Raw genomic sequence first — 21,921 nt, 5'->3', positions numbered from 1 at the left:
TTTGGCGAAAAACACAAAAACTGAACAAAAAACGGCTCTGTGTCTCGCTGGAAACAGGGACAAACTATAATACGACGACGACGACGATTCTCAAGTGGATGCGGAAAATAGACCCCTAGCCAGAGAAGGGCGGGCCATTATAAGCCAAAGTGAATGGGGAGAAAATTGAAGAAAAAAAAAATACAAATAAAAAGAAAGAGCACGCGAAACAATGAGCGTGGATTGAAAGGAGAGGAAATTTATCCCATTAAAATGTTCTGTTCGTTCTTAGAAACAAATGCGATCTGACAGGGTTTTCTCGGCATGGACTCGGCAGGGTGAGAGTAAAAAAAAAGGAAAGTCTCACAGGCAAAAAGCTTTTCGGTGTTGCTGGCGTGGTGAGTGAATGTTTGTTAGTAGAAAGTATGAATCTTAAGTAAACTAGAAATATACGACGTTAAGTGAGAACGATCTAGGTAGAGTAAAGAGCGAGAAAGTGGGTTGACTTTTGCTTTCTTTATGAAGTGCTGTTTACTGCAGTATCAGTCAATCAATATTCATTCCATTTATAAAAATCACACATATGTGGGAACACTGAACAATTTTAAATATTATTTGCACAAGAACTCTGAAACTAGTTTACAACGTTATTTTTTTTTAGAAAAGGTATATTTTGCATGTTTTTGTATTACAAATGTAATTATCCTTTTCAAAGATTGTTTGAACTTTAAAGGTCTTCCAAAATTCAAATTTGTAATTTTGAATGCAATTAGTTGAAGCAACAAATGTTTAGCAAGCTTTTGGAGCATTTTCTCATTTGGAAAGCGCAAAACCATATCAGAATCAAGCAAAAACAAAACAAAAATCACTCCAATTGTTGTTGAGTGAATCCATTTAGATATTATTTGGCGAGTTACCCAGCAATGGAAGCAAAGGCAGCAGCAGCAATCGTATGAGCTCCGACGAATCCGGCGAATCGTTACGTTAAGTGCATTTCAGATCCAATTTCCATTTCTGACTCCCAACACACACACAGCCAAACATACACCCATACATTTATTCATCGGCCAAGTCGCTTACATTTTGTTTTCAATCATCCGGAGTTTCTCTTTACGTCGTTTGTCAAGATAGCAAGAAAAAGCGGCCAGGACCAAAGAAGGTGGGTTCGGTGGAGCTTTTGGCCACACACAAACACACAAACACACACACACTCACACGTGGACAAAAAGTACCATGAGTGGAAAATGCAATCCTTTTCGATCGCTGTCTCCTTTCGTTAACTTTTTGCCCAGCTGCTGCTGCTGTTTCTGCACTGCACTCTCCACTTCGCTGTGGCCATTTTTTACTTTGGGAGACGAATGGAAAAGTTCACATATTTAAAATGGATTTATATGCTTCTTCCTGTCCTGCACTTTGGCACTACCACTGGCAGTACTATCGGGAAGGAGGAAAAGCTCGAGCACCAGCGTGTGCTTGATTTGGATTCTTTCTGTCTGATCTTTTTTCCCAACGCGCGTGCCCCGCCAGCAAGAATGATTTCAATTTACTTAAATCGTAAGTGCATTTCCTGATAAATTATTCGCCCGGCTGGATTATCTCGGCAACAGCAAACAAGAAAATAAAGCACGAAAAGCCAAAACGAAGTGCATTGTTGTATTAGAATACTGTGGATTTGAAAATGACCTTTGCAGGTTGCTAGCTTTACACGGAAGATGTCGTAAAAATCATTTTCTGGATTCAAACAAGTTTTTATTTTTAATTTTATCTTCAGTATTCAGTATTTGTTTTTAAGCTAAAATTTAGTTTATATTTCCTCTATGACCAAAGACAGTTTTGGTTCGTGCATATAATTTTCATACAAATTTGGTAGCTGTCCATATTATACTGGCAACACATCTTTGATTAAGTAAGTTTCTATATGGTGTTGTCAGAATAGTTAGTTAGATAGAATTCCTTGCAAACATATTTTAATGGTTTTGCGATTAAACTGTTTGAATAAATAGAAAAATCTGAAAAAAGTTTTAATCTCATTGAAAATTCATAAAATGTGTGAATTTTTACATAAAAAAGTAATCCCAAAAAAACTTTTTTTTCAAACAAGATAAAAAAACAGAAAAAACAGTATAGGTTTTTGAAGTTTCACAAAACAGTATTTGGAAAAGGCTAGAAAGTTTTAACCAATTAACTCACAAAATCATTAGGGTGGTCTAAATCTGAACTTTTTCGGGGCTACCTCTTGAATTCACAGATTGACCCATCACTAAGCTAAATTCCAAATTTGAGCTCATTCTGACCACGAGACCCCTTCCTCTAATCGCTTGAAGTTTGTATGGGAAAAATCGTCAAAATGTATGAAGAAAAGCAACTGTTTCAGTTTTTTACCTGCGAAAGGCGCAATAGTCGTCCAATCGTTATCAATTCTCAGCTATAGGCCCTTCATTAAATTTTTAATAACTTTCTCGAAGACACTATATTTTTAAGGATTTTTGACTGAAAAGTAGAGGGTGACGATTCTCGAGATTTTCAATTTCCCGGGAATCGAGAATTGAATTTGGCCATTTCCCGGGAATTCCCGGGACCCGGGAGTTTTTTTTATGCCAATAGTGGCAATAATTTTGAAGGAAATGTAACAATATTGTTTCTTTTCAATCAATTAAGTTACATTTAATCACACTTATTTTATGGAACGTTAACTTCAGTATCCTTTTTATCTTAGAAACGATTTCTACCTTTTGATATTTTTTTTTTCTGAGTCTGCAAATACAAGATCGTTTCTTGTGCTATTTGGGACTCAAAATTGTAGTTTAAAATCTAAACGAATCTTTATTGGCACTGACTGATTTTTCAAAAGTTTCACAAGCTGGTTGCATTATTATTAATTAGATTTTTGTGAAGTAAAAAAAAAAATAACTGATATATAATTTTCCAGTACCGGCATATTTGCAATATGATAAACAACTACTTTAAACGACAATTTAAACTTGTTTTTTTCCTTTTAAAGGTCAACTGTAAATATTAATTGAAAAAATTTTAACAGTTATCAAGAAAATCCGAATGTTCACAACTGGTAGACCGTAAACTTTACAAAGATTTTTTTTTCCAAAATATAATTGAATATTGAGGTGACGTGAAACACAAAATGACTTTTTGACATCAAAAAAGGAAACCTTGATACAGCTAAATTACCCTAATGACTTAGAATTAAAAAAACAGATTATGAGGACTGCTATGCTCGAATGAGGATATGGAAATTGAACTTTTTTTGAAAAAGCTTTTCCTCCTTAGAAATAATAAATAAAAATAATTAAAAAACACTTAAGATTTCATTTCTGGGGTGTAACTACTAAGTATGCTTCAAGATAATTTCTGGGGTCCAAATTCTTTTTTTTTTGGCTTCTCTCAATTAAAGTTATTGGAATTTTCGACAAGTCAAATTTTAAACTTTTTGAATAAGAAGATCAGAGAAGCATTGGTTTATTTGAACTTGGACATCGAACATTGAACTTCCAATATTCTAAACAATTTAGAATTTTTCAAATAATTTTCTGATTAGTTTATATAATTTTGCTTCGAAATTTATAAGTATGAAATTTCCCGGGAGTCTCGACCGAATTTCCCGGGAATCGAGAGGTCCTAAAATGGACGATTTCCCGGGATTTTTTTTCCCGGGAATTCCCGCTAGTCACCCTCTACTGAAAAGTAATTGTTTATTGTATGTATTTACCATTTTTTAAATAACGGTTACATGAAAATGCACTGGAATATGGCGTTTTTGTTCATCATACAACAAAAATTTGGTAAAGTTTTGTTCATTTTGACAGATAGTTTACCGACCTGAACTTTCGGCAAACAAATCAAAGAGTGTATATTTTGAATCAAGGGAATTCCCGGAATCTGGGGAAATTTTTGAAACTTTTATAAAATTTATGTTTTCATTATATTTGTTATGTTTTTCAAGATTAAATCGTACAATTAGCTAAATACTTTCATTTTTTTATCAATTTGTGATAGTTCACTTAAATTTAAAGAAATTGAAAATTGTTTTTTTTGTTCTTTGCTGTGCTTTGGATTTTAAATTAATCACAATTTTTAACCCCATGTGATTCAAATTAAATCAGTACCTTACAAATATACTCTTTTATTTATTTTTTGATATGACGTAACTAAATAAGCTTGAAAAATTTCATTGCAAATATCTATAAGCATCTATTGCAAATATAATTAAGAAATGAAACAAATAAAATGATAACAGTCAATGTAGAATTTTAAAGAAGCTTAGAATTTTATGTTTGTTACATAAATACAAAAAATTTGTTTTTTTATTTCGGGAATTCCCGATACATAATATAAAAATTTCCGAGATTCAGGAATTCCCGGTTTTGGAAAAAATCCCGGGAATTATGTTGGTCATTTCACCATAATTATGCAAAAAAAAAGCCTAATTGAAATTAACATTTACTGGTCAATCTCAAATTGTGTAGGGCTGTTGATAGCTTTGAAACAAGCTAGATTTTCGTACAAATCGGTCAAAACTTTAATAAAAATATGCTCCAATGTAAACATAAAGCAATAGGTTTTCATTTGCTCAACATACACTGAAAACTCAATTATTATTGTATTAGGTATTAGAATCACCGAAAGAATACAATATGTAAGTATTATATATTCAACAGTCAACACAATTGCATAAGTTTTCTTGTTTTCGCTATATATACTAGACATCAGCTGAGCAGTTGGTCAGCCATCGCCGTACGAAATTGAGCGCAAAAGCTGCTACACCATCATCTAAATCACCTCACCACAGTCCACCAGCATCTCATCCATTTTCCTCGTAGTTTTCCCTCAGGTGAGTCTCGAAACAGTGTGAAGCACACAGAAAAAAAGAGAGGAAACTTTCACTCGGAACCTTTTCCCACCAGTTTTCCTTCTTCCTTCGTCCACCAACCTCACTCTTTCGCCACATATATAAGTAATATTCTTAAAAGCATTTCTATGCAGTTCATTTGTAATCGATGATATAATTTAACGGATAAATATTGTGATGTATTGCCGAACTCGGAAAATTGTATTAGCCGCGGTGGTCCACGTGGATGCTTTTAGGATGATAACAGCGGTAGATTGAACGAGTTGGCCGGTTGGAGGTTGGGCAACACCGGCAAAAGTTTGGTCTCCCTCCCCCGAGGGAGGGACTGAGTGGAGAAAGTTGGCCGTTTGACGTGTGTGTCGCCACCGCGGTCGTTTTGCACACCAAGATGGATATGGATTACCACGTGGAGGACCACCAACTTGACGGAGAGGTTTTTTGGGCCCGCCGTTGAAAGGTATCGATTTTGAAGGTGTGTGTCGTGAAAATGGGGTTTTCATGTTGGGGCATGTGCTGAACATGGTTTGGAAAAGTATTTTAATGCCTTATTTACATACCCAAAAATAATTCAACATATATAGAAATGAACTAGAGTTCTAACTTGATCCAAACAAACAAAATGCGATAATGGTAAGAGCATTGTAAAAAGTTTAACTTGTTTGTTATTTTTTTTTTCAAATAAATTTAAATCATCAACTAATCTATATATTCAATAAAGTAATTAACAGCCTCAAAACAAAAAAAAAATGTTTTTTTTTGTGAAATCTATTCTTGCACAGAAAATTGGAGACTCTAACCTTCGGAGACGCATTTAGTTGACAAGCCACTAAAAAACTACTTACCAGCAACATTTTCAGTGCTGTGCATTCCTGACACTAGACGTTTGACGTCACCAAAGGCTAAACTCTTCACAGGAGGCTCATGTCCGGCCCCTCGGCGCTTCGGAGTCCCATGAGTGCCCAGTTTGCTGGAAGTAAAAATGTGGAGAGCAAAATAAAAAAAGAAAATTAATTTCACTGTTCAATAAATGAAGCAATCATTTTTATATAATGCTGGAAAAATTGAAAAAAATATCCGCAATTTAACAATTTGACCGCACACCATCGACCCTTTTATTTTCGCATGAGGGGGCACACATACACACACGCACACCAATTTTCATCAACCAATTAATACTCGCTGGGAGTGGAAAAATATGGTCGTCGAAGAGAACTGCAGGAAAAAAAAATAAACGCACCAAATTAACACGCCGTCGCCCGAGGGCACCATTGATGATGGTTCATTGGCAACTGACGGAACGAAATTAATTAAAAATAATTATTACTATTGAATCAATATTATTTGCGTCAAGTGAAGCGCGCTCGTGCCGACCTGCTCCGGGGGTCTCCGATGGAAAAATATTTCACTTCTGGGGAAATTGATGGTTTGAAAATTATTAATGTGCTTTCCGATAGCTTTTTGGGTGTCTAAAATTGTGTGATAATGTTCTGTAGTAATTTAAGTTGATTTCTTAGTTAATTTATATCATATAATAAAGGAACGATAAATTTCTAAATTGTTACATTCTTGGACCCAATCTTGCAACAACCTAATTATTGTTAATCCTTTTATCATCAAAAAAAAATAATTAAAAATGCGCAAACCGGGTGTTGTTGTGGTACAAATTATAGATCTATTGATTTTACCACAAAAAGTTGGATGGAATGCAAAAACTGTTGACAAAAAAAGGGACAAACGGTCGAATGGACAAAAAGGAATACCATACATTGAATGAATGAAATAAAATCACCGAAATATTACAGAAAAGCAATAATGTAAAGTGTTCCAATCAAGTCAATTTATTTTAAATCTTTTTAACAACTGCTTTTGTTTTAAAGAATAAAAAAACATAAAAAATAGAAAAATCACAGAAATATTACAGAACCCTTCATATTTTTTCACGTAGCTCAGTGGTAACGCTTCCGCCTCGTAAGCGGTAGAACGGGGTTCAAATCTCGGCTCGGGCCAACACAACTGGTGGTATTTTCCTTTCTGGATTCGATTGCTTAGTAAAGGGAAGGTAGTGTATCGTCACAAACTGGACCTTATCAAGACACCTTAGGAAGACAACCTATGGAATGTTAACATTAACCTTAACATGTTGACATTAGTTGAGTAAAAAAAACTGTAACTGAATCCGCATTGTAAATGCCGGCCCCGACACTCTTCACGGAGAACAGGGAAAGATTTACTTTACTTCTTTTTTTATTATATAAAAAAAGCTAGAAATAAAAAATAAAAGCTTCTTTTCCAAGAGACTTGCTGTGGTCAAGTTAGAACTGTTTGAATAAATATTTATGAACATTTAAAATAAAATTGCAATTGTATTGGTATCTCTAGTTGAGAATTTTTAGTTGAATACCAATCATTGTTTTTTTTGCTCCATTTTTTAATTTTAATTTATTTGCTAATGTTTAGGCGGATGCAAATATTTAAAAAAATTTTTGTTTGGGGGGGGGGGGGGGCAAAAAATAAAAAATATAAAAATTTAAGAGGCAGTATTTGTAGATTCTGCTCGGTTTGTTCTAGAGGTCGTATCGAGGTGCTCCGATTTGGATGAAACTTTCAGGGTTTGTTTGTCTATACATGAGATGAACTCATGCCAAATATAAGCCCTCTACGACTAAGGGAAGTGGGGTAAACGGGCATTGAAGTTTGAGGTCCAAAGAACATGAAAAATCTTAAAATTGCTAGCATTTCCATAAAACTTCATCAATTCCGACTCTCTTAGATGCATTCGAATGGTCTTTTGAAGCCCTTCAAAATGTGCTATAGACATCCTGGATTGGTTTAACTTTTTCTCATAGCTTTTGCAAATTACTGTTAAAAAATGATTTTTTTAAAACCTTAATAACTTTTTGCAACAGCCTCCAACACCCATACTCCCGTAGGTCAAAAGTTAGGGAATTTCATGGACTATAAGCCTACGGTATTAACTTTTTGGCCAATCGCAGTTTTTCTCATAGTTTTACGATTTTTCTAAAACAAACATTTTACAACGTTAGTTTATGCCCTGTAGGCCTCCATAGCGGCACTTTTTGGTCTCAATTTGAACATATTCGGATTCCTCAGGAAATTTTACATTATATTGAGATGTTGGAGTTATGAATTTGATTAAGGAAATAATTAAATAAAACATTTCTGAAAAAAAGTTAGATTTTTCATACCCTATGTTCAATACGTCAAATGCTGTATCAAGTAGGCGAATACCTGTTTCACCCATAATTCGACAAAATGGTAAATAATATTTTAATTAATTCTAAATTGCATTTTTCCAATCAAATTCAAAATTCCAACACCTCAATCTAATGTAAAATTTTCTGAGGATTCCGAATGTGTCAAAATTGAGACCAAAAAGTGCCGCTATGGAGGCCTACAGGGCAAAAACTAACGATGTAAAATGATTGTTATAGAAAAATCGAAAAACTATGAGAAAAACTGCGATTGGCCAAAAAGTTAAAACCGTAGGCTTATAGTCCATGAAATTCCCTAACTTTTGACCTATGGGAGTATGGGTGTTGGAGGCTGTTGCAAAAAGTTATTAAGGTTTTAAAAAAATCAATTTTTGACAGTAATTTGCAAAAGCTATGAGAAAAAGTCAAACCAATCCTGGATGTCTATAACACATTTTGAAGGGCTTCAAAAGACCATTTGAATGCATCTAAGAGAGTTGGAATTGATGAAGTTTTATGGAAATGCGAGCAATTTTAAGATTTTTCATGTTTTTTAGACCTCAAACTTCAATGCCCGTTTTACCCCACTTCCCTTAGTCGTAGAGGGCTCATATTTGGCATGAGTTCATATCATGTATAGACAAACAAACCCTGAAAGTTTCATCCAAATCGGAGCACCTCGATACGACCTGTTTCACAGCGGTGAAAAACTCGCTCTTAAATAACAAGCCATAATCTTCACATTTAAATGAAAAAAGTGTTTTAAAATGCATTTTACACTAGTTCAGTTGTTTTGCAATCATTAGTTTTCAAAAAATCTAAGATCTGACAAAAACAAAAATTGTATCGAAAAAAAGATTTTGCATTGAAAATTTTCAAAAAATCTTAAGATTTTTAAATAAACCCTAACATGCTAAAAATGATTTTAAACGCAGGAGAATGTATTTTAATTTGATTTCAGCTGGTTGCCCTTGAATTTTCATTGATATTTTGAAGTTTATTGTAAAAATATTTTTTTTGCCCCCTGATTTTTCGGGCCAATTTTGGAGGGGGGGGGGGGGGGTGACAAAAGCTTTTAAAAATATTTGTACCAGCCTTACAACGTTTAAAAAATTATACAAGTCAACTTTTTCATGAACTTCCCATGATTTTAAGAACAAGATTCAAAAACACTGACAAAAAAACTTAAGCAGGAACACAATACATTGAATGGATGAAAAACAAAATCACAGAAATATTACAGAAAACCAATAATGAAAAAAAATCTGGTCATGCGCAAACGCAAAACGTAAAACGCAAAAAATAGAAAAAATCACAAAAATAATACAGAACCCTTCATATTTTTCAAATTAATAAAAAAAATGTTAGAATTAAAAATTATAAACATCTTTTCAAAGAGATTCCTGAAAAACACATTATATATAAATATTAATATTATTATATTATATATTATTATATTCAGTTATAACTGCAATGGATTTATCGTGAACAAACATGTTTTTTTGCTCTTAAAGTTCAGAATAATTACTATGCAATTATCATAGATTTCGCATGTTTTGTTTTGATTTTTTTTTCTTAAAACTTTTCATGTTATACTTTTTCCACAGCAACCATTCAGTTTCAGAACAGTTCAGAACTATTTAGTTATAAGCAACGATGCCAGATTATTTTATGGGAGATCTGTATTTTATTAAAAATAAATCAGTATTTTATCTGTATCAGGTCAAATTTGAAGCCATACAAGACCTTTTGAAAATTTTAACAGCATTAAACATTAAGCTTTTTAATCATATTAAAGCATAATTCAATTACTAAATTGTAGAAATTTTAAATATCATCAATTTAAAAAAATTGTACATAAAATTTGGGGTCATTTTTGGGATCGAAAAATCTGTAAATACCTGTATATCCGGCATGGCTAGTTGGAAGGTTGTATTTTGAGAAAGGATTAAATTGTTTCGTTCCTATCAGAAGTTATTGATAAAAATGATCAATTTGAGTTATGTTTAGAACTCAATTTCACAACACGAGATTTGTATTTAATTTTAGTTTGCTTCATGGAAAAAGATGCATTTCATGAGGCCAACTCTAAGGTGGCACAAAATTTATAAATTGAGCTAATTAATTTAATTTTCCAACTTTCAAACAATGTTCGATGGAGCTGTTCTAGTTGATGAGTCGAAACTTTCATAGAGCTTTGTTTATTTTTAAATTATTTATTATTTTACACTTAATACAAAACTACATCATCATAAGTTTCAAAGATTCTCGTATTTTGGGGTTTAAAAGCAAAGCTGTCGAAAAAAATGAATGCTGCCTGTGCCTCGAAAAATTGTGTACCGTCAGTGGGGGTGACTATGGGTCAAAAAACGAAACACCTCTCGAAATTTCTTAATAACAAAAACAATTTAAATAACATCGAAAATCTTTTAACGTAGATTTGTTCTTAGATAGTTTACTAACATTTTCCCAAAATATGGTCGATTTTGATGAACACTATCTTAAATGCCAATTGTTTGAAAATTGACCCAATCTCACCCCTTAGAGGGGGTGACATTGGGTCAAATGAAACTAAAATGATGCTGAAATACAAAGATATGGTAAAAACAAGTCATCCAACAGCGTTTCTTGTTCGAGGGAATCGTATTGACACGCTACAATGTTTGAAGTGGAGATTTTCAAACATTTGGGTAGTTTTTGAGCAATTCTAACAAAAATATTAGAAAAATGATTTTTCGAGAGGTCATTTTTGGCCAAAAACGTACCCCAACTTTAGACATCTGCCGAAATAACAGGATATGTTCTAGGAACGATTTTTTTTCAGCGAAGTCATCTTAAGATGTCCCCTACACAACCCTTTTAACAGAATTCAGTTTCATTGAAAAGAATCTGAGAAATGGTAAAACCCGTAAAAAATCACTTTGACCCAATCTCACCCCCCAGACCCAATGTCACCCCCACTGACGGTAATTTACATTTTTTATAATTGACATTTTTCTACATGAGCAACTCTCTACGAAATCGGCCGATTTCGACCATTTTTATTTTTTGTATTTTTTTATTTGACTCAAACTTTGTGGGGGCCTTCCCTATGACCAAATAAGCTATTTTGTGTCATTGGTTCACCCATACAAGTCTCCATACAATTTTGGCTGCTGTCCATACAAAAATGGTATGCAAATATTCAAACAGCTGTAACTTTTGAGTGAATTTTCTGATCAATTTGGTGTCTTTGGCAAAGTTGTAGGTATTGTTGAGGACTTTTGAGAAAAAAATAGGTACACGGAAAAAAAAATTTGGAGATTTTTTTATCAACTTTTTTTTCACTAAAACTCAATTTCCCAAAATACGTATTTTTTGATTTTCGAGATTTTTTGATATGTTTTAGGGGAAAAAATGCGCAACTTTTGAGGCATAGAGAAACATGGTCAAAAAATCTGCCACCGAGTTATGAATTTTTGAACAAATAGTGATTTTTGGAAAAAGGATTCGAAGCAAGCTGTGCGCGCGCGTTGACGTTTGCAAATTTCACTCCGTGGTTTTGCTCCAACTCATTTTTTTTTTTGAATTTTCATCCAAAAATTACGGTGATATCCGGTGGAAAAGGTGGTGGTCAAGGAAAAGCGGTTCAGCAGTGATTTGCAGCGGAAAATTAGGAGCACATCCTTCTGGATTTTCCAAGCAGTATGGTGTAAGCTTGAGCCTGTTGCAGAAATCAAAGCTGTTTCTAAGATTCCAACGGAGGAATCATCACGGTCAGAATTCTCCAGCAGCAGAAACTTATCAGCAGATGGCAATCTGCATTTGGTACACTTCCACGGACAACGGGTGGGTCTGTCTTCAACGTCGGCTGTTTCAAGTTTGGCGATGGAGGTTTAGCGGATCGCAAGTTTAACAAATCGGACAACTCCCGAAATTCAAATGAAGCTTGTCTTGAAGATATTATTATTCGGTGAGCCCGTTCTTTTTATATAAAACAGAAAACCCTCTCACTGATATTCTAACATTCGCTCACACCAATTAAGGCATCCATCCAAAACAAACATAAAAAATAAAAATCTGCTTACTAAATACGCGCTGATTTCTTATCCACAGATAAGAAATCGGAAGTTCTTAATAACGTTTGTATCCGATTGATGCGAACGTTCTTTAGAGCGGGGCTTGTCGGTTCAAGCTGAGGTACCTCGCGTACGGCTAGCCTACGTAGAAATGGGTCACCGAAGCTCGGCAGAGCTAACAACCTCCAAATGCCTATGCGAGTTATTTGCATGTATAGAATGGAAATCTAAAACACATGGAAACAACTCAATTTGTAAGATGCGACCGCGTGGTCCCGTTTGGTTGGTTGCACACACACACACACAAATAGTGATTTTTGGAAAAAATCGAAGTTTTATGCAAAAACAAGTTTGACATTACTTTTTAATGCAAAATTGAATTTGCAATCGAAAAGTACTAAACAGATTTTTTGATAAAGGGCTCCGTTTTCAAGATATAGCCACCGAAAGTTTGAATTTAGCGAAATATTTGCAGTTTTTCAATTTTTAAAAATAGTGACCATGAGTGACCATTTCTAAAAATATTTTTTTTGAAAAGTTCAGAAAATTTGCTATAAAATTGTCTAAGAGACATTGAAGATTGGACCTCGGGTTGTTGAGATAGAGCCGGTTTAAGAAAAAGAAACACGGAAATTGAAGTTTTCTAAATCTCACCAAAACAACCCACCTTTTTCTAATGACGATATCTCAGCAATTAATGGTCCGATTTTCAATGTTAATACATGAAACATTCGTGAAATTTTCTGATCTTTTCGAAAAAATATTTTAAGGGCCAAATATTGAATATTACGCCCATTTAAAATGCTAGTCTTGATTTAAAAATTTTCAAAATATTTTTTTCGAAAAGATCGGAAAATTGTACGAATGTTTCATGTATTAACATTGAAAATCGGACCATTAATTGCTGAGATATCGTCATTAGAAAATGGTGGGCTGATTGGGTGAGACATAGAAAACTTCAATTTTCGTGTTTCTTTTTCTTTAAGCCGCTGTATTTCAGCAACCAGAGGTCCAATCTTCAATGTCTTTTAGACAATTTTATAGCAAATTTTCTGAACTTTACAAAAAAAAAAAAAAAATATTTTTAGAAATGGTCACTCATGGTCACTATTTTTAAAAATTGAAAAACTGCAAATATTTCGCTAAAATCAAACTTTCGGTGGCTATATCTTGAAAACGGAGCCCTTTATCAAAAAATCTTTAAAGTACTTTTCGATTGCAAATTCAATTTTGCATTAAAAAGTAATGTCAAACTTGTTTTTGCATGAAACTTCGATTTTTTCCAAAAAATCACTATTTTTTCAAAAATTCATAACTCGGCGGCAGATTTTTTGACCATGTTTCTCTATGGCTCAAAAGTTGCGGATTTTTGTCCCCTAAAACATATCAAAAAATCTCGAAAATCAAAAAATACGTATTTTGGGAAATTGAGTTTTAGTGAAAAAAAGTTGATAAAAAAATCTCCAAATTTTTTTTTCCGTGTACCTATTTTTTTTCTCAAAAGTCCTCAACAATACCTACAACTTTGCCCAAGACACCAAAATGATCTGAAAATTCACTCAAAAGTTACAGCTGTTTGAATATTTACATACCATTTTTGTATGGACAGCTGCCAAAATTGTATGGAGACTTGTATGGGTGAACCAATGACACAAAATAGCATATTTGGTCATAGGGAAGGCCCCCACAAAGTTTGAGCCAAATCAAAAAACACAAATAAAATCCATTTCCGGTTTTGGTAGAGAATTGCTCACATACATAGATCAAATTCGAATGCACCATTATATTTTCAACCTAACAACGTATATTTTTTTCCTATTCTCTGTTTCATGGTGAAATTGTTTGTTTATGATTATTCGACCAACAATGTATTTTTGTAACGCATTGTGTTTCGTATTTCTAAGTGCAAACAATAAACAGAAAGATTTTGATTTGACTGTCAAAATTGAATTAAAATATTGTAAATATGAGAATAGAGCCTAGAGCCTCTAGGTTCCATTCTCATGGTTACCCTTTAGGCTAGAGGGTAGATCTTCAGATCATAAGTGACTTAAACATACAATATTACTACTTCTTCAGATTTTCGTCAAATTTTCGTCAAACTAAATCAAAACACCAAAGACCATTCGCAAACAACCTCGTCGTCGATTGCATCCTCATCCTCATCATCATCATTAGCGTCGCGCCCAAATTGACCGGCAAAGTTTACTTTCAATTATTCAAATTTCCAAACGATCGAACCCTTTCGCCCACCCCTTTCGGCGAATGACTCAGGAGAAATTAGGTTGCATTCGTTCTTTGTGTTCCACCCCCCCAACCACCCCGAATTCAGTTCGACCTGTTCGCAATCTCATCTAACAGGTTCATTTCATGGTTGCGAAACTGCAAGTTTGGGGATGATGAGCTTTTTTTTGGTCCTTCTGAGGTTTTTTAATTTTGAATTTCTCATAAAAAGTTTTTTTTTATATTATTTTACATCGCAATTTTTTAACTTTTCATTAAGTTTCATGTAAAATAAATTGAAATATTTCTAAACTCAAAATAAGTCTCTCAACCCTACTCCCCCATCGGAGAGAGTACAAGCAAGGTGGTGATGATTGCTGGCTGGCTGGCGAACGTATGATGCATGAAGTTTAATTTAATTTTCTGATTTCATAATAAACTTTGCCAATTATAAACGTTTTCCATGTCTAATTTTCGACCGTTTGCTCGCGAGATTGCAACAGGAAGCACAGCATCCCCAGAATCGCACCCTTCTGGAGAGCGGAGAACCGTTTGGAATGCAGCTGCCAGTGAGTGCCGTGAATCGTGCAGAAAGAGCACGGTATAAAATATTTTTTGTTCAAATTTTGTAGTTTAGTTTGAGTTATGATGACCCAGTTAATGTTTCCTAAAGATAACGACAAATCAACATAAAATGTATTCTTCAATAATTAAAATTAGTAACAAATAAAAAAAAACAATTTCAACAAGTGTCAAATAATTCAGCACCTCTCTGCAACACGCTGAAGTGAGGGTGGTGATGATGATTGCAAGTCCAATTTAAATGCAACAGAGTGTGTGGCTTGCCTGGCAGGGCAGTTTTACGCTTTCGATGGCGAATTGCAAATTGCTGCTGCTCGGAATTTCGACAGCTCGTCCATGATAGAGAGAGAGATATTCGCGCGCAAACGTAAGTAGAGTGGTCTATTTAAAATTCTTTGATTTTATAGATTTGATATTTTAAAGTGTTTTAAAACAAATATTCTGATGAACGAAATATTTTATTATTAAAGGGTTTATTTTTTTTTTAATTTAAGCTAATAAACCACCCTAAATGGTGAACACAAAAACATTAGAAACATCAAACAGGTGGAAAGTATCTTGCAATTATCTCATTGGGGTGCGGATAGTGATGAAATTGAACAACAGCAGAATACTTTGTTTGTCTAATTTAGGAAATTAGACAAATTAACTTGATTTGTTTTCATTTTTGACCATGCATACGAGTTTTTCAAAAATGTGCAGCCTGAAATAGTGATGGAAATTTGGTGTAAAGTATTTATGATTTGATAGCGTATTCGAAAATCCGAAAAAAAAATATTTTTCATTTACAAAAAATTACAAAAATTACTGTAATTTTTTTTTCTGAGCATGTCATTTTATGTAAAGTTTGATGCAGTTTTCAAAACTGCAAGAATCCAGATGGGTCGATTTCGTATTTTTTGTGACTTTTCATGGCTTTTTATAAGCAAAACAATTTTCTACAAAGTTTTAGAGCAGAAAATTACAAAAAATGTAAGGTGTCAATATAAGGGGTTTGCATGCAACCCTCTCAAGTTATCGAGATTTTAGGAAAAACATTTTGAACCAAGATGAATAAATAAATACCAATTGAATGAGCCCAAAACTGATGACTACCTATTCTGCTTGAGCTGTACATCACAAATAAAGTTGTTTATGAGTATTTGGAATCATGAAAAAAAAAATACGATAGCATCAAATAATAATTTCGAAAACAAAAACAATTTCTGCAACTTGGACTCTCAATTTCTAACACTTTAACATTTTGGATATTGGACTATTTCTCAGTAACTATTTTACTAATTTTTTCATTCATAAAAATATTTACATTTATGAAATTGCGGTCATTTCATATACAATTTTTTTTGGTATCTTCAAACAATCTAAATTGATAGCGCCAAGTGGCACACCACACGAAATTGACTTTTTCTGATTAAGCTCAAATTTGGTGGAGCTATTGATACTATGTTAACATGAAAAATCCCACAAAGCTAAAAAAGTAGTAATCCAGCCGCCAGTAAAAGTGTTGGATGCAAAATAAATATTGCATTATTTTATGCAATTTCATGTAATTTTAAGCCCTGAAATATGTAGCTCATCAGTATAGGAAACCTACTTGACCGAAATGTCAAGCTCATATATGCGTTTATCCTTAAAGCTTTTCATCGGTCTGATGGCCGAGTGGACTAAGGCTCCTGCCTTTACTGTGGGTGCTGGGTTTGAATCCCGCCGGTTGCAACTTTTTTTTTGTGTTTGCAAAAATTGTACATGCAGTGTATTATGTGTTTATTTTGAAAAAGATGATGTGCATGCTTTTGCATGTGATTTTACCATCGGATTTTTTGTTGTGCAATTTGGTTCAAAATTGGACCTACCCTTCGTTTTTTGCATCGCCTTAAAATTTTGTGATTTTCGTAATTTTTCAAAAAAATCTCTGGCTATATATTGCAAACGAAAAATAATAGAGCAAAACTCGACCGTTATTTTTAGAGGAAAATGGACGTTGAATTGAATGGCGTCATCAGATATTCTATTGAAATCAAACTTTGATGCATTTGGCGCAACTGAAACTTTACATGCAATTTTCTCAATAAAAATGCGATTTAATTTTGAATTTAACTTCACCATCGTGTTTCGCAGGCGATTTTATAAAAAAACATTTTTTTTCTCATATTTGGTGAATTGAAACCATAAGGGGTTTTGATCACATTTTATAGTAAAAATAAAAGTTTTGTTAAAAAATATGTCTTAACTCTATCAGGCCTGGTTGGGCAATGCCTGCTGGGGCATATATGACCCATACATCAAAATTTTGAAAACTTTCCTATAATTTATGTAAGGACCTCAAAATCATTTTCCAATCATTCAATATATTTTTTTTTTAAATTCAGGCCTGAAAAGGGGCATTGGTGCACATTTTTCCATATCAATGTATGTGAATGTGTAATTTTTTTTTCCAAAAAAATGTTTAGTTTGTGTTTTATAAGTAGAACATATCTTTAAAAAAACAATTATGATGATTGAGTATAGCATAGCATAGCATTGGTGTCTACCCGTAGTTGCTACTCTGTTATTGACAAGGACCTCCAATAATTGCTCCGTGGACCACAGATGAAGAGTAGGAACCAATCATCACCACTTCGCAACTTTCAAATGGCCCTATCATGCTAGTCAATCACAGCGCCGGCCACGGCCAGTGGTAAGACATGGGGAAGTGGTTGGGAATATCAGTCCGATACTTGAGTGATGAAGACCGCTAAATCGGCTGCTTCTTCGACAAAGTATCACGTGAGATTTGAGGGAGTTAGTAAGATGGGTGTGAAGCCAAGATTCACTGTGGTAAGTGATGTGGCTGATCAAAGTTATTTAATTCGTCTTAAGTTTTTAGATTCCTCTTGAAAGCTTTCCAAATTCGGTTTACCAAGCTTTTTGTGGTGGATTCTGCTCGTGTTGAAAGTTCAATATTCGCCTAACGAGTATGCAACCGAGTAAGCTCTTGAAATCAACTTTGCATTCAATATTGCATTGTCATCCTGTTCTTAGGTTCACAGATTCCAATCAAGTTTCTTGGATTCTTATAGCATTCTTAACACTCAAACGCTCGGGTAGTAATTTGACCCCTACTTTTTTCTCTTAAAAATCTCATAACTTTTGGTTGAATCGATCAAATGGGATGCTTCTGGTTGAAAAAGATCCAGATTTGTCTATATTTTGAACTGTTAGATGGGGGACAAATATGGTCCATTTTTACCGGAGATATTCCGGATTCCGTTGGGGTACCTCGGCCCTCCCATTTGGGTATTCGGTCAATATAACAAAATCTTTTCGATAGAACAATGTCATTAATGATACAAAACTTCAAGAAATCATCCTAATACATCATCCTGCGAAAAAAAAACATGGTCCAGACCTTCGGGGCACCGAAACAGGTTTCAACCGGAAACGGTGCACTGAGCTGATGTCAATAGGTGCCTAATTGAAACCGACTCCGGTGGCCCGTAGGACTTAACTATTCAATTATTTTTACAGAATGATGCATTAGGATGATCCTTTGAGATTTTGTATCATTTCCAACATTGTTCTGTCGGAAAGTTTTTGTTATATTGACCAAATACCCATATAGGAGGGCCGAGGTACCCCAACGGGGTCCGGAATTTCTCCGGTAACAATGGACCATATTTTTCCCCGATCTGACAGTTGAAAATATAGACAAATCTGGATCTATTGCAACCAGAAGCATCTAAATTGGTCAATTCTACCAAAAGTTATTAGATTTTTAAGAAAAAAAGTAGGGGTAAAATTACTACCCGAGCGTTTGAGTGTTAAAGCATGAGCATGAGCATGAGCATGAGAGACCACTCATGGTTGCCCCTCCGTTGCTGAACAGAACCGTAATCTTGGATTCTTATAGCATTCTTAATCCTTTAAAGTCAACTAAGCCTCGATGGTTTGGTGGTTAGCATTTTTGTCTGCTGACCCAAAGGACGGGGGATCGAACCCAGCCGCGCTCATGAATGTTTCGTTCATATTCATGTGTTCAGAATTCCTTCTTTCCATAATTTCTCGATAGGAGCAGATGGGAATCGAACCCAGAACCTTCCGCTTACAATGCGAATAGTGTAGCCATTCAGCCATGCCTACCCCTCATCAATTATGATGATTCAGTATACTATAAAAACAATAGCTTTTTTTTGGCAATTATGATAATTTTAGGATCTTTTACCATATGTTTAAGAAAATATATTGCTCAATTTTATTCATTTTTATGAGTTAAATTAACAGAGGTCCACTATTTGAAAAGATAGATTTTAAGTTGTATATATAGGGACAACGTAAAGTTACTCAAATTAACATTATTTCAATTTACTGAATGATTGGATTGATAATTTGATCATAAAAGAAAAATGATGTTTTGTTGTGAAAGTGCTAGTGGCCAGGGTTGAAAAAAATTGAGGTCAAAGTTGAAGGGGAAGTCAGAGATGGAGTCGCTGAGAAAGATACCCGACTTTACAGAACTGGTTTTCAGGATAGCCTGGGATTGCTGGTTCTTTCAATGATTTAAAATCAAAAATGGTGTGACAAACTTATCAAGACTTAACTTAGGTGACTGGTCAAAAGAAATTTTGTAAACAGCTCAATAACTAACTAGACTTCCCAAGACTCCAATCAAAAACAAACAATCTGCGAAACAATCTTCTCAGAACCACCCATTTCCATACCGCGTTTCATCAAGGGGCTACGCTGCATAAATCCAAGCTCAATTATTATGCCCACCATGGCGACTGCAAGTGGCACGCGCGTTTATTGAAACATTCAACCGCCCGATGTATGGTATATGCAAAGTGGGTGGTCGATATAAATTGTCGAACTCAGCACCCACTTTCACCCACCACCTGTTTGAAGCCTTCCCTCCCGATTCACCTCTCAATCACGGGGGCGCCTTCATCGTCGATTACGGGCTGAAATCCGTTGCATCTCGAGTGGGTGGTGGGTGGCAAGTTGGCAGCATCCGCGGGAAAACCATCCCACTCCCGTTACCCTTTCGGGTCGGTATGCATGTGATTATATTAATTACATTTTACAAGCAATTATAATATAAATTAATTAACGCGTGCGAAATGCAGTTCGGCTCTGGTCGTTGTGTGTTGAGTGTGTGTGTGTGTGTTGCAACAAAACCGTTCTGTTGCGCACATATTGAAATAATAATAATAATGAGTGCGGTGATGATTATACACTCGATGTGGTTTTTGATGTTGCACCAGGACGAACCCCCAACCCCTTCCCTGCGCTCTGGTCCAGGACGAGGTAGAACCTGGGAGCAAGGCCAGCTGCTGCTGTTGTGGATCGAGTTACGGTCGAGCGGACTTAAGGGTTAACGACTGAACCCAGGTGTGGTGGTCATCGGAGGAGGGACAACAGAAGGCAGGGTGGTGGGACGATGAGGTTGACCAAGCTGACCTTTAGCTCGCACCAAAATGAGCAAACTTGGGACGTGAAATTGATGGGAAATGTTTCAATAACTACCACATGCGGAACGCGATTCATGCTCGCGTAGGTACACTGCGTTACACAGATGAACATGAAATTGTTAGATTTATTCACATTCAATTTTACATTTTCAAAGAAAACAGTATCCTTACTATTTTATATTTGAAGAATGATAGAGAATTAGTACCGGTGAACGGCCCGCGCGGTTTAGGCTTTCAGGATTTTTGTGATATTTACTTGTAGAGTCAAAACAGATCAGTTAACTTCACTTATTTGTATATTACACTTTTTGAAGATTACATTTTTGCGGTAACACTCTCAACTTTTACGCGCACGATCACATCACTCAACTTTTTGTTGCTAATTTCATTAAGACTTTCGTCGTGCCAATTCTCTACGTTGAAGCCAGACTTGTCCTTCAGACCTCTTCGCCGAGCCATGCCAGACCCCGAACTCCTAAGTCCCGGGTGGACTCTTCACAGCGGCTAAGTCCCGGCGGACTCTTCACGGCGGCTAAGTCCCGGCGGACTGCGGCCTCCACCGCTAAGTCCGGCTGGACTGGGGCCTCTGCTACTGGTGGCTGCTGGCGGGTCCGGCTGGTCTGGGGCGTCTTCTGGAACTGGAACTGGACTGAAGTTGAGCTGGCTGGAACTGACTGGAACTAATTCTGGAACTAACTCTTCTCCTCAAGAATTTTGGGGTTTTTATAGTCAGTCCCCGAAAACTCTACTAAATTTTGTTCTACTAAAAGTGGTCCGTTTCGATGAGAAGCATCGATGAACCTCATGAATTAAATTATGCAGACCTCTGCAATTCTTCATGACTTTCCGTATGGTGTAGTGAGTACACCTCAAAATCGGAAGTCATGGGTTCGAACCATTGTCGTGAAACTTTAAATTATGTTATTGGAATATCAAAATTATGTTCCTCAAATATTCTCAAAAATGTAAGTCAATAATGAGCAGGTCGAATTCTCCATTGAACAAACATGCCAATGAATTTGGTTAAGCCACACCTTCAATTTCCCCTGTGGAATAACATCGCACATTCATAATTGAAAGCTTAACCATTTTTTTTGATTGCCTAATAATTGGCGAAATTTAATAAAGGGCTTTTCAGGTGAGGATGACTCATGATCCACACCTGTACATAAGCTTAATTATTTGTCGCGCAACGCGAGTCGACGGGTAAAATTATTTATGCTTGCGTAAGCGCGCATGGTCAGAACTGTGGTGAGGTTCGAAAAATGGACAAATTTAATGATTTAAATTTGAGGTCGCTGCATTCCCCCACACTTACCAGCTAGATGTTTGTATTCTTGAAAAGCATTAAGAACATCTATCGAAAGTTATTTGTAGGTTGGAAGAATATTCTCAAAGTTAATAATTTAAATTGTGAAAATTACTTTGCAAAAAATCATAAAAATATTTAAATGGATGGCTATAAAAAATTGATTAAAAAAAATTGGTTTGGTTAATCTCCCCCACACTTATCAGCTAGATGATCGTCTGAAAGAAATGATCATCTATGGAAAGAA

General features: G+C 35.1%; 1 protein-coding gene across 4 annotated transcripts in view; it reads right to left on the bottom strand.

The window, feature by feature from the left end:
• The window catches only part of LOC6033402 (LIM/homeobox protein Lhx6), a 245,337-nt gene that overhangs the window by 118,533 nt on the left and 104,883 nt on the right, over positions 1–21,921 (bottom strand). For all 4 annotated transcript variants that reach the window (XM_038252592.1, XM_038252590.1, XM_038252593.1 and 1 more), the window contains exon 3: positions 5,686–5,810. In XM_038252592.1, the coding sequence (XP_038108520.1) occupies positions 5,686–5,710 (25 nt within the window). In that variant the 5' untranslated portion in view covers positions 5,711–5,810. The remainder of the gene's footprint in view (positions 1–5,685; positions 5,811–21,921) is intronic.

This window comes from Culex quinquefasciatus, chromosome 2 (genome assembly GCF_015732765.1).
Source record: "Culex quinquefasciatus strain JHB chromosome 2, VPISU_Cqui_1.0_pri_paternal, whole genome shotgun sequence".
Lineage (NCBI taxonomy): Eukaryota > Metazoa > Arthropoda > Insecta > Diptera > Culicidae > Culex > Culex quinquefasciatus.
The sequence above is the reverse complement of the archived record's forward strand: the minus strand, read 5'-3'. Positions and strand labels throughout refer to the sequence as shown.